This window comes from Podarcis filfolensis, assembly GCF_964270895.1.
Source record: "Podarcis filfolensis genome assembly, chromosome: 1".
NCBI classification, from domain to species: Eukaryota; Metazoa; Chordata; class Lepidosauria; order Squamata; family Lacertidae; genus Podarcis; species Podarcis filfolensis.
The window spans coordinates 19070662-19084404 of record NC_139604.1 but is presented as its reverse complement, the minus strand read 5'-3'; the positions used below and the strand labels follow the sequence as shown (position 1 = coordinate 19084404).

At 46.4% G+C, this 13743-nt stretch overlaps 1 protein-coding gene across 4 annotated transcripts in view; it reads right to left on the bottom strand.

The window, feature by feature from the left end:
- UBR3 (ubiquitin protein ligase E3 component n-recognin 3) overlaps positions 1-13743 on the bottom strand; it is a 95288-nt gene that overhangs the window by 51512 nt on the left and 30033 nt on the right. For all 4 annotated transcript variants that reach the window (XM_083625978.1, XM_083625979.1, XM_083625980.1 and 1 more), the window contains exons 16-19: positions 8097-8230; positions 7281-7365; positions 4122-4264; positions 1973-2069 (exon numbers count right to left, since the gene is read on the bottom strand). In XM_083625978.1, coding sequence (XP_083482104.1) covers positions 1973-2069; positions 4122-4264; positions 7281-7365; positions 8097-8230 — 459 coding nt within the window. The remainder of the gene's footprint in view (positions 1-1972; positions 2070-4121; positions 4265-7280; positions 7366-8096; positions 8231-13743) is intronic.

Here is a 13743-nt window from a genome sequence, read left to right as displayed (position 1 = left end):
TTATAAAATAGGCTCAAATGCATTATGGGTTTTCGCCATAATCCAGGAACAGATTTGAGGGGGCTGGGGAGAGATGGGAAGCAGAAATCCTTGCACTAACAGGGTGCCTTCACTGGATCCAACCCTGGATGCAGGGCTCTGACTCTTCTAATACTAAAGCCAACAGCAAATCAGATAGAATGGTGAAAGCTGAGAATTTGTATTATGATCACAAAAAGAGTGAGGCAATCACCACCTTCATATCTCAACAGATGTACTAAGTATGTAAAAGGTAAAGGTAAATGTACCCCTGACCATTAGGTCCAGTCGTGACCGACTTTGGGGTTGCGGTGCTCATCTCGCTTTATTGGCCGAGGGAGCCGGCGTACAGCTTCCGGGTCATGTGGCCAGCATGACCAAGCCGCTTCTGGCGAACCAGAGCAGCACACAGAAATGCTGTTTACCTTCCCGCCGGAGCGGTACCTATTTATCTACTTGCGCTTTGACTTGCTTTCAAACTGCTAGGTGGGCAGGAGCTGGGACCAAACAACGGGAGCTCACAACGTCGTGGGGATTCGAACTGCCAACCTTCTGATCAGCAAGTCCTAGGCTCTGTGGTTTAGACCACAGCACCATGTACTCGAAAGTAAATCTTGAGTTTTCTCTCTTTTAAGTGTACATATGATTGTGGTCTTAGATTTTACCAGCACAACTGATACTACCCATTCCTCCTTCCACATGGATTCTACACTCCTGTCCTTGTCAGTGTTAACCTAAGTACAGCAAGATAAAGTATGCAACAACAGTGCTACCATGGTAAAAACTAATGGAAGGGGAGGAGAAATTCAAAAGGTTTGCAAGCCAGTTTCTAAGCCTAGGTTTACAATTAACATTAATACTGGTGCTGATGTTCTGGTGCACCATGGTTAATACCAACAAAGAAAAGTGGCCTGCTTCCAATCTCTTAACTCTGATTAAGACAGTTAAGCATAACATCTGTACTGAGCTCAAGTCCAGATGTGCGGGAGGAAGGCAAAATCTTTTCAGGTAACAGGCTGTTCCCATTTTTGCCAGAGTGCGATTCAGCTCAAAGAATTTCTCACAGCTGACAAAAGGAAAGCAGAAACAAGGAAGTGAAGAGACTTGAAAACAAAAATGTTACTTTGTATTCTGACCAGGTTTCCCAATGACAAATCATCCTTTTAATAATATGGGTAGTAAACGTAGTTGTACCACACAGATGGGAATGAAGAACAACTACAAATCTCTAGATGGGTAACATTTCCAGTTAGTATATCTAGAACAGTTCTTCAAGATGCAAATATTGGGTAGGAGGGGAGGAGATGGGAGGGAAAGAGAAATCCAAAAGGTTGACTTCCAATTTGTTTTTACTTGGCTTCAAGGAACATATTATTCAGTTCACTAAAAATTGAAAAGGTTATGTATTTCTTCAAAATGGCAGGTAATACATCATTTTGACATGCCACTTCACAAAATGAAGGTTTTTTTAAAAAAACATAAAAGGTACACGTTTCACAGAATTGCACCAGTGAAAAGCACAAAATTATACTTGTAAGGACTTCAGCCGTATACCAACCCAAGCCAGCTGAATAATAATTTGTTTCAAGTGAGTGGCAACAATATGTAATTGGAATGATTTTGCCCTTGCTAACTACGGCAGCAGATTGAGTATCAATCTACTTTTAAGGATGTACTCAGACAAGTCATAGTATGGAACGTTTTTGTATTCACACAAACCACGAGTGGTAAGCAAGAAATAAAGTCAGTAACAAATCTGGGCTTACTTCTGTCTTATTTCTCATGGCTTGTTTGAAGCGAACAAACAATTCACAATTAAGAATCACGATTAAGCCACGATTTAAAACAAACTGGCTTTGCATGACATGCCAACGGGTTCACTGCCTAAGAATAAAAAGCACTGTATATTACTATTGCATAATATAGTATTCATTTTAGAATACGTTCAACTTACAATGCTGTATATCTGTCCATCGCAGATTGCACATCTCTACGGTAAACAGTTCGGAGAATTACCATGACTGGGTCAAACTCCTTATCCCAGACTTCAGCTATTGTTAAAGAGACAGAACATGTTTGACATTAAGTTCTGAAATCTATTCAAGATTTTTTTTTTTAAAGATAAATACAAATTACTTCACACACAAAGAATCACTTACAAACATACCATACCTTCACCTGATCATATAAACATCTAAAAACACTAGACAATGAAATCCAATTAACAACCATTAAAACCCTGAGTTTATACTGGTGTGCTTGAAAAATATTGAATGATTAAGAACTAAAGTAGCTGACTGATTATTTTGTTTATTCATGTACAGTGGTACCTCAGGTTGAGTACTTAATTTGTTCTGGAGGTCTGTTCTTAACCTGAAACTGTTCTTAACCTGAAGCACCACTTTAGCTAATGGGGCCTCCTGCTGTCGCTGCCCCACTGCTGCGTGATTTTTGTTCTCATCCTGAAGCAAAGTTCTTAACCCGAGGTACTATTTCTGGGTTAGCGGAGTCTGTAACCTGAAGCGTATGTAAGCTGAAGCGTATGTAACCCAAGGTACCACTGTACTTCAAATAACAACACGAAGAAGAAGAAGGACACATTAATGAGAAGGAACTCATCGTTTTATCCAAAAGGTGTTTCTAAGTGGGCACTACGAAACCACTAAGTGGGACTGTACTTCTCCAGTTACCAGAGGCAGGAAAATATTGTCACTCTACAAGAAGCTCTCTCTTACCTCTCCCTTGGAGTATTGGTTAAAATGTCCATTTGCTTTCTAATCAAGCTTGAAAATAACCTAAAACTGAGTCAAACCACTCTCATACCACAACTGATAAGAAATACAGTGGTACCTCAGGTTACATACGCTTCAGGTTACAGACTTGGCTAACCCAGAAATAGTACCTCGGGTTAAGAACTTTGCTTCAGGATGAGAACAGAAATCATGCGGTGGCGGCACGGCGGCAGCAGGAGGCCCCATTAGCTAAAGCGGTGCTTCAGGTTAAGAACAGTTTCAGGTTAAGAACGGACCTCCGGAACGAATTAAGTACTTAAGCCAAGGTACAACTGTAATGTAATACACATAATGTATGCACACACAAGACTACTCAATGGACAGTCCACTACTCAAATCCAATCTTAAGTATGGCCACACTTACGTTGGATCTTGGAGGCGTCCTAGTGCTCACTCTGAAACACCTTTCGGATAAGAATAATGGTCCCATATCTGGCAGGCACAAGAGCACCATCAAATGGGATGCTCTAAAGCTGGCCCTGAGGTTTATGGTTTAAAACTTTGCTCTAGATACAACTGTTGGTTTGTCTAAAACAAGACAAACCATGAGGGATCACACATAATGCTAAGCCAAATTGCAACTTAGCACTGGGTAGCATGGCAGCAGCAGGACTGGGAAAGGAGTAGCACAGTCACAATTTTTTTTCCCTCAGTGCCCACATGTTTGTCTATGTTTAGATAAGGTTTGGCTTAACCTACGTGCATGCTGAACCACAATGAAGGTTTTCAGCAACTAAGTGTTTCAGTTTTGTGCCAACATCCTCAAACACATATCTTTATTATCATTACTCAACACACAATTACAATGTATCCTGTTCGCCGATCAACTATTTTGGTTCTTGTACATATCATGATGGTGTTCAAAGTGTGAAAAACAACCACTTGTTTAAAGAGAGGAATTAGGGAAGGAAAAGCAAAAAAGTTGAAAGCATGTAACAACACTGAAATTCTGAAATTTTTTATTAATCCACCAAAATTCACATAATACGCAACTGAAGTCAACTATCTCTAAGCTCTTTACATCTTAGAGATGCCCTCCCATCAGATGTCAAGGAAATAAACAACTACCTGACTTTTAGAAGACATCTGAAAGCAGCCCTGTTTAGGGAAGTTTTTAATGTTTGATGTTTTATTGTGTTTTTAATATTCTACTGGAAGCTGCCCAGAGTGGCTGGGGAGACCCGGCCAGATGGGCGGGGTATAAATAAATAACAATAATTAATTTCTAGAGTTGTAATTAATACCAGCTCATTAAGAACCCATACATATATTGCAGATTCCCACTAAAAGACCCATAAAAACTGAACATACCTTTAGGTGTATACATTCCTTGCTGCATAGAGCCCCCAGGTTCAAACACAGGAGCCTTAAAATCAGCTACGGCTGACAGCATTGATTCAAAGCTTAAACTTCCAGGAATAATGCCACTTTTCGGATTTGGGTTTTCTGGAATGTGATCCTCGTGTTAAGGTCAACAACAATTGCCCAATTTTTCAACAAAAAGGTGTTCGTTCCCATGAGCGTTGCATATATTAACTTTATTCGGGTTGTATCCAATGGTGGCCCTGAACTAGTAAGAAAACACTTCTGCTTCTGCAAGATGGGGCAGCATATTGTTTTTCAACTCTCCCTAGTCACTCTAGCACCCACTCTAGCTGTACTTGAGGGTTGGTTGATCCTCTGCAACAGTATACATATATGGGACACTGTGGAGGCCTGCCAGTGCGCATGTGTGGGGTGGTGGGGGTCAGCAGAAATTGCATGCCTTGCCTTGTGTGAGGAGGAGTGCTTTCCGTTACAAAAAGTCACCACTGCATTGTGGGATGTAAAACTGCAGTCGAGTACAGTCATACCTTGGGTTATAGATGCTTCGGATTGCATGATTTCGGGTTGCGCACCGTGCCGAACCCAGAAGTACCGGAATGGGTTACTTCCGGGTTTCGGCGCTTGCGCATGTGCAGAAGCACTAAACAGAGCTTTGCGCAGAAGCGCCAAATTGCGACCCGTGCGTGCACAGACGCGCAGGTTGTGAACGCTGCGAGTTGCGAACGTGCCTCCCGCACATATCGCGTTCACAACCCGAGCATCCACTGTACAACTTTCCTACAGTGGACATGTTAGGGGATGTTTTGCACCACTCAGGAGAAGACTTCCTGAGCTGGGATAGACTTGAAGAGGGTGTGGTCTGTTGTACTAGCATGGAGAACACGGCCTCCATGTTCTGATCAGTGTGTGTTCTCCATTTTGTATGTTGCTGTGCGTTTGGAGAAGTGACTGCTCAGTTGCAGTCACTTGGGACTAACTTCTTTATGGAATAGTTATAGTTGTTATGCAACCTAAGCCTGCCTTCAGGGATATGTCTGTGAACCTGAATGAATCTGTGAGCAAACTACTTTTATATTAACGTTAAATCAGATTCTATTGTTTATTCTTTTTAGGAGGGATTAGACGGGATTTTACCAGGAAGGAATCTTTAATAGTAAGACTCAGATGAGTCAGCAACAAACTGATCGCTGTGTAATTTAAAAGGGGGGATGTTTGGAACTCTGCTAGAATATGGAACTTGCTAGCGCAAGTTAGGAAGGATATCATTAAAGAATATATCCTCTCCTGCCTCCCTAATCATCCCCACATGCATACCAAACTTCATCTAGAAATACACAGCCATTTTTTAATAGCTCAGTCGGTAGAGCATGAGACTTTTAATCTCAGGGTTGTGGGTCGATCAAGGTTCCTGCATTGAAGAGGGTTGGATTAGATGACCCTCATAGTCCCTTCCTTCCATGATTCTACAGTGGTACCTTGGTTCTCAAACTTAATCTGTTCGGCTCCCAAAACCGTTCGAAAACCAAGGCATAGCTTCCAATTGGCTGCAGGAGCTTCCTGTACTCAAGTGGAAGCCGCATCAGACGTTCGGCTTCTGAAAAACGTTTGGAAACCGGAACACGTACTTCCAGTTTTTCAGCAGTCGGGAGCCAATTTGTTCGAGAACTAAGGTACCACTGTGTAAGCATGTCTTTTGGTGGGCAGAAGCAACAGGGATTTCTGCAGTTGCTTCATTTCACCAGAAGAGGTCTATATTGCACAATTAAATGGTGTTCGATCCATCATTTTAAGTGTTAATGTTGAAAGTTTTCTTGGAGGCAGCACATAGATTTCAAATACAGTGGTACCTCGGGTTACATACGCTTCAGGTTACAGACTCCGCTAACCCAGAAATAGTACCTCGGGTTAAGAACTTTGTTTCAGAATGAGAACAGAAATCGCGTGGCGGCGGCATGGCAGCAGCGGGAGGCCCCATTAGTTAAAGTGGTGCTTCAGGTTAAGAACAGTTTCAGGTTAAGAACGGACCTCCAAAACGAATTAAGTACGTAACCAGAGGTACCACTGTACATGTTTGTACAATTCAGACTAAGAATGGTTAGATACATAACTAAATGCTTATTCCAGAGGTGCTAGGAAGCTGTAACACAAAAAAACAAAGAATGTCCATCATTTTGAAAAATGACCCCATCACAGTTGCAAAATGTTAATTGGTATAAGGACATAATTGCAGGAATATAGTGGTATTACTAATCCATCTTAATCCACATTACACTAGATTAAGGATATGCACATCGGTAAGAAAAAGAAAGTCGCGCAATAACACTACAGCCTTGGCTAGTTGTGGTTTTTTAAAAATCTCACCCTTTGGTTGCTAACAGGGGAGGAAGACGGATTTCACATGTTTAAATATGGAAGATTATCTAACCAGAAGGAGAACACTATACTGCACCCTTCTGGGTCTTCATGTACATTACAGTTTTTTAAAAAACTGAAATATGGATTTCAAACAAACCAGGTAACAGTAATATTTATTTATTTTTGTCCTGGCATATTGCCCAATTACTCCCTGGAGTGCAAGAACCCAATCTGGGGAAGGCAGTTTAATTCAATGGAAAGGCAAACACAGTTGTAAATCCCAAATCTATCCTTTTGAATCAGAAGGTTGGAAGAAAGGTGATGATTTATATTCCTAGACCAGAGTTAGAGAGACTAGAGTGCTTATGGTATATATATGATATATTATATACATATATATATATACACATATATATATATATATATATATACACACACACATATATATATACATATATATATATATATATATATATACACACATACACACATATACATATATATATATATATATACACACACACACACATATAATATATATATATATATGAGATATATATATATATACACACACACCGTATATATCTATCTTCAGCCCAGTACAACATCAAATTTCATTGCAAGCTCAACATGCAACTTTTCATATGAAAATTATATGCTAATATTGTTTCAAAGCATTCAAAATTGCTTCTAATAGTCTTACTTGTTGTACACCAAAGAGAAGAACAATACATGAATCCTGTTAATTAGTCACAGAAAAAATGCATTTAACAACATTCCAAGGATATGAGGTCCAGTAGAGAACTATGAGTCCTGTCATTCATGCAGAGCTGAGCTACCATCTCTGCCCGAAGAATCTCATCATCAGTCATTCCTAGGAGAAATTGAAAGGTAAATTAACAGAACCATATAATACATACCATAAGATAGGAAGCGGAGGTGCAGTTATTACTACCTAGAAGTGCATTCAGTTTTACATTAAAAGAGTTTTAAAAAAATACTATGACTGATTTTTTTTTAATAAAAAAATATTGGGCTGTTAATCCAGAGTATCAATAAGAACAAGCATTTAGAGCAGGCACAGGCAAACTCGGCCCTCCAGATATTTTGGGACTACAACTCCCATCATCCCTGACTACTGGTCATGTTAGCTAGGGATGATGGGAGTTGTAGTCCCAAAACATCTGGAGGGCCGAGTTTGCCTGTGCCTGATTTAGAGCCTTATTAGGGATGGTTGAGGGAACTGGGCATGTATAGCCTAGTAAAGAGGAGACTGAAAAGAGATAGGATAGCCACCTTCAAATATCTAAAGGTCTGTCACAAGGAGGATCGAGCAAGCTAGGACCCAAACCAATGGATTCATGTTACAAGAATGGAGACTGACTAAATAAACACAACTTAGTGGGCAACCACAACTTTTGGCTTCCACCAAGAGGGACTAACAAAGGCGAAGGTCCCGAGAAACAATTCAAGAACATTAAGAGTTAGCAAGTGCTTTTGGCTGAGGTTTCCATCACCATTCCTACCTAAACACTGGTGCCTGTGACCATTCCTACCCCGACATAGATATTACTAGGAGTAAAGCAGAAAGCCGATTAATCTTACCCAAGTGTAAACGGAGACTTAAAAGAATGACAAGAAATGTTAAGGCGCCTTCTAACATCGATCTCTCATGCTCTGAATCTAGCACTGTATTCTGATGTTGGGAAGCCATTGTTAAGAGGTCAACCACCTTGAACCTACAGGAGAGGAAAAGATGAATTTTAGAAAATCTAGTACAGTTAATAATTTGAGAACATTTCCTGTTGCTCCTCCAGGAAGCTCACAAGGCTCCCAGGCATTTGCCCATGCAGACGTGATCAACTGGAGACCCCTTAACTTCACACAGCGCAGCAGCAGCGAATATTGAAGTGCAACTTACTTACTTGCCCAGATATTTTGATGTTCTCTATCGTTTAGCCTGCTTGTTTTTGGTTGCCTGTAACTGTTCTTATGAGGATGACTATTACTCTGTTGTGGTTTTGGCACGATATATTTTACTCATGCCTAGCGTATACCACCATGAGATCTGTGAGGATAAACAACTGTCTATTTTTTAAAAAAAAGTAACAAATGTCTCTCTGTGCCATTACACTCTGCAACATCTGACGCACAGTACGAGATTCAACATTCCATTGAAATTTTGATATTTTTTAAAAAATGGGTTATTGCACACTTTGTGCTACGTTTGCCTACAGATAGCTCTACTTTTCTCCTTCCCTACATGCCTCAGAGCTGCCATGCAGCATCTGTTCCTAATACACAGTCTGTCAGCCTTTTACCAAACCTTAACACAGAGGGAGCAGGTCGCAGGGTGCTTAGATACATTTGACACCGAGTTTCCAACTGAATGCAGTACAGTGGTACCTCGGGTTAAGAACTTAATTCGTTCCAGAGGTCTGTTCTTAACCTGAAACTGTTCTTAATCTGAAGCACCTCTTTAGCTAATGGGGCCTCCTGCTGCCATCGCACCACCAGCGCATGATTTCTGTTCTCATCCTGAGGTAAAGTTCTTAACCCAAGGTACTATTTCTGGGTTAGAGGAGTCTGTAACCTGAAGCGTCTGTAACCTGAAGTACCACTCTACAGTGGTACCTTGGTTTACAACCATAATCCATTTGTAAACCAAAACAGGTTGTAACCCAAGGCGCGCTTTCGCCAATGGGGCCTCCCAAATTTTTTTGTTCATAATCCAAAAGAAAAAGAAAAAGAAAAAAGGCTGGGGTGTAATCCAAAAATAGGTTGCAAACCGGGACACGCACTTCCGGGTTTGATGTGTTTGTAATCTAAAACGTATGCAAACCAAGACGTATGCAAACCAAGGTACCACTGTACAGTGGTACCTCGGGTTACATACACTTCAGGTTACATACTGTCAGGGCTACCCTAGGTCCCAGCTCACAAAGGACCAACGCTGCTTCGTTGTTAAGTATAAAAGCCTTTATTGAAGTTCAGTTTCACTTCCAGAGCCGCAGCGCGCAGCCCCACGTCTAAAGTGTCAGACCACTGATGCTCCGTCTGAGTCTCCTCCCCCTTGACACCAATTTAAGAGTCTAGCCTTGCTCCACCTTCTCCGCTGCTCCTTCCTCCTCTGGGTCCGCCTGCCCGCCGGGGTTCCGCCCTTTCTAGCCTCTTCTCCCGCTGATTCCCCTGAGCCTTCTCCCTCCCTCCGGCGGGCTTTAGGAGCTGGTTCCCCATCCGGGTCTCCTGCTGTTCCGCGCGCCTGCACATTTGAACTTGGCGCGCGCGCCCAGCCAGCAACTTTCCTCCTGACCGTTCCACTGCTGCTGTCACTGCTTCCCCCATCGGGGGGGCTAGCTGCAACTGACCTCCCCTCCGTTGGAGGCGTGGTCAGCCCTGACTCCCTCTCTGGAGGAGACACTGCTCCTGACACATGTGACTCCTCCCCCCCACTACGCTCTGGTGGGGAAACTGGTCCTGATCCTCCACTGCTGCTTTGGGGTTCCCCTCTGGCTCCTTGTTTCTGGTGCGTCCCCCCTGGGACCCCCCTTGCCCTGACCATCGGCGCCCCCTTCTGGGAATCTTCTGATTCGCTGGAGAAGCTCATGGAATCTCTCGGGCCACTGTCATACTCCCCTACGCTGCCCTCGGATTCTTCCCCTTCGCTCTCCCAATCCTCTCTCCCCAGTGCTCCTGCTCCTGATTCCCTGACATCCATCCCCCCCTCGAAGCCCCCCCTTCCCACCTCCCCCTCTTCGGGTGTGGGTTCCGGGTGCTCCAGTCCAGTGGGTGTGAGTGCGGGATACCATTCTTCCCCCCTGGTGTGTAGCCGGTCCACTGGATCCGGCCCAACCGCAACGGGCTCGTCGACGTCGATTTCCTCTGCTTCCATCTCTCTGCTGATGTGCTCGAATCCAGGATCCTCCCCCAACACGTCCATGTCCTCCCCTCCCCCGGGTACCTCTGGTGAGACAGCTTGCAAAGGTCCCCGCAGCAGCTCCCTGCGCCACCCCACCTCCGGTTGAGTGTCCCACCAATAGGAGCGGTCTGTGGCAAACCCCGAGAGAGACCCCTCCGAGGAGCTAGTGTCTGGCGTCGTCTCTTCAGCTGATGAAAAACCCTGGAACGTACTGGCTGACAGTGTGGGCGTGAAGAGCCAGTCGTCGAAATACTCTGCCGGCATAGGTCTGTGTGGGAAGAGTGCATGGAACTCGTCTTTAAGATAGTGCTCCTCCACGGCATAGCACGGTACCCACCTGTTGGCACTGGCTGGGGTACCTTCCCTGGCGAGGAGGTATTCCACCCCCTCTTCCCCCCACCTCGAGTCCAAAATCTCCGTGACCTCGTTGAGTGGCGTCGCCCTCCGTGACCCCTCCCTCTTCGGAGATTCACTAAGTGTGTCTGGCGCGTTCCCTGTCGCCTGAAACCTGTGGGGTTCCCTGTAGGGTGTGAGCACTGACCTATGAAAGACTGGGTGCATTCTGGAGCCCTCCGGGAGTGTCAACCGGAAGGCCACTGGATTGATTTGCGCCGCGACCTGGTAAGGTCCCAGCTGCTTGTGCTTGAGCTTCCTCTTAGCTAGCGTCCTGGCCGGCACTGCCTGGGCTGCTAACCAGACCCAGTCCCCCACCTGGATGTCCTCCCCGACCCTCCTGTGCTTGTCTGCCTGCATTTTGTAGGCGTGTTTCGCCAGTTCCAATTGCCTGCGGAGTTGCTCGTGGACCTCCTGTAACTCTGCTGCTAAGTGCTCTGCTCCCCTTGGCTCCCCCTCCCCCTTCGTCTCTAACCCTGGGAAAGTTCTGGGATGCCGCCCATTATTGGCGAAGAACGGTGTCACTCCCGTAGACCCGTGCTTCGTGTTGTTGTAGGCAAACTCGGCCAGCGGTAGGTAGTCCACCCAGGTCGAGGGTTGTTGATTGGCGTAGCATCGCAGGTACTGCTGCATGATGGCGTTGACCCTCTCCGCTTGTCCGTTGGTCTGCGGGTGTCGTGCCGACGCTAAGTTGATCTTGACGTTCAGGATGCCCAGCAGCTTCTGCCAGAAGCTCGAGACGAATTGGCGACCCCGGTCGGACAGGATGGACCGCGGCAAGCCGTGAGCTTTGAACACGTGGTCTATGAACAGCTTGGCGGTCTGTTCCGCTGTGGCCACCTTCGCGCACGGAATAAAGTGTGCCATCTTGGTGAACATGTCTACGACCACGAGCACCGCTGTTTTGCCTCGCGAGCTGGGCAGATCTGTGACAAAGTCCAGGGCCACTCTCTCCCACGGTTCGAGCGGCGTCTGTAGGGGTTCTAGTAGACCCGCTGGCTTCCTGTGTACTGGCTTGGCCCTTTGGCAGGTGTCACACCTGGAGACGTAATCCGCGACTTCTCCCCTCACCTTGGGCCACCAAAAGTCTCTGGTTACTAATTCCGCCGTTTTGTCCTTGCCGAAGTGCCCAGCGCTGGGCGCGTCGTGTAGCTGCTGCAAGACTTTCGCGCGGAGGTCGTCTCCGGGCACGTAGAGAGCCCCTTTGCGGATGAGCAGTCCGTCTCGTATCTGGAACTCGTCGTCCTTCGCTGTGCCTCTTCGCACCTCCTCCATCTTGGATTGTGCGAACGAATCCGTCTGCAGCGCTCGACGCACCGCGTCCAGGTCCACGGCAGCTGAAGCGCACGCCCACGCTTTCGGTGCGAAAATGTGCTTGGCCGCCACCGGCGCCGCTTCCTCGAGATACTGCGGCTTCCTGGATAGTGCATCCGCCATGACGTTGTTGTCTCCCGGGATGTATTCTATCCGGAAATCGAAATCCGCAAAGAACTCCGCCCAGCGGATGTGTCTCTGGTTCAGGAACCGCGCCGTGCGCCAGTACTCCAGGTTCTTATGGTCCGTGCGGACTTGCACTGTGTGTCTGGCTCCAACGAGGAAGTGCCGCCACGCCCTGAAAGCTGCATGAATGGCCAGCAACTCCCTGTCCCAGATGGTGTAGTTCTGTTCCGCCTTGCTGAGTTTCCTGGAGTAGAATGCGCACGGCCTCCATTCCCCTTGCGGATCTTGCTGCAACAGGACGGCCCCCACTGCTCTGTCTGAGGCGTCCGTCTCAACCCTCATTGGTCTGCTGGGGTTTACATGTAGCAGCTGTTCTTCGGACGCGAAGAGACGCTTGAGTCTCCGAAAGGACTGCTCCGCCTGGTCCGTCCAGGTGAACTTCTTCTTCTTGGAGCTGAGGGTGTCCGTGATGGCCGCCGTCTCCTTCGCGAACCCTTTGATGAACTTGCGATAAAAGTTGGCGAAGCCGACGAACCTCTGGACCTCCTTCCGATTGCGCGGGCTCTTCCAGTCCAACACCGCGCGGACCTTGGCGCTGTCCATGGCGAGTCCCTTGTCGGACAGCTTGTAGCCCAGAAAATCCACTTCCGTCATGTCGAACTGGCACTTCTCTAATTTGGCGTAAAGTCTGTGCTCCCGTAGCCTCTGCAGGACCTCCTTGACGTCCCTCTCGTGAGCCTCCTGCGATTCCGAGAAGATCAGGATATCGTCCAGGAAGCAGACGCACTTCTTGTAGAGGAGTCCCGCTAACACGTGATGCATGAAAGCTTGGAAGGTATGGGAGCCATTTTGCAGACCAAAAGGCATTACGCGATATTCATAGGTGCCTAAAGGTGTAAACATGGCTGTCTTCCACTCATCGCCCTCCCGCATGCGTATAAGGTTGTACGCCCCTCGTAGATCCAACTTGGTGAAGATCCGTCCCTTCCTCACCGTCGCGAGCAGGTCGTCGATCTTGGGCATGGGGAATGCTGCGGGCTTTGTTTTGGAATTTATGGTCCTAAAATCAACTATGAGTCTCCGTTGGGGCGTGTCCTTCTTCTTCACGAAAAACACGGGACTGCCCCCCACTGCTTTAGATTCTTGGATGAACCCCCGCTTCAAGTTGTGATCTATGAACTCCCTGAGTTCTTGCAGTTCATCTTCAGACATGGAATACAGTTTCCCAGTCGGCAGCGTCGCTCCCGGCAGGAGGTCAATCTTGCAGTCGTAAGGCCTGTGGGGAGGCAGCTTATCCGCTTCCCTCTCGCAGAAGACCTCCAAAAACTCCTTGTACTTGTTGGGTACCGCTTGCACCATGCCTAGGTGTAGCTGCGGTTCATCCTCTTGCCCCTCCTCCTCCTGGCGGGTCTGGATGCAGTGTTCTGCGCAGTAGGAGGAACAGAAGGTCAACTGCCGCTGGTACCATGCCAATGCCGGGCTGTGCCTATCCAGCCAACT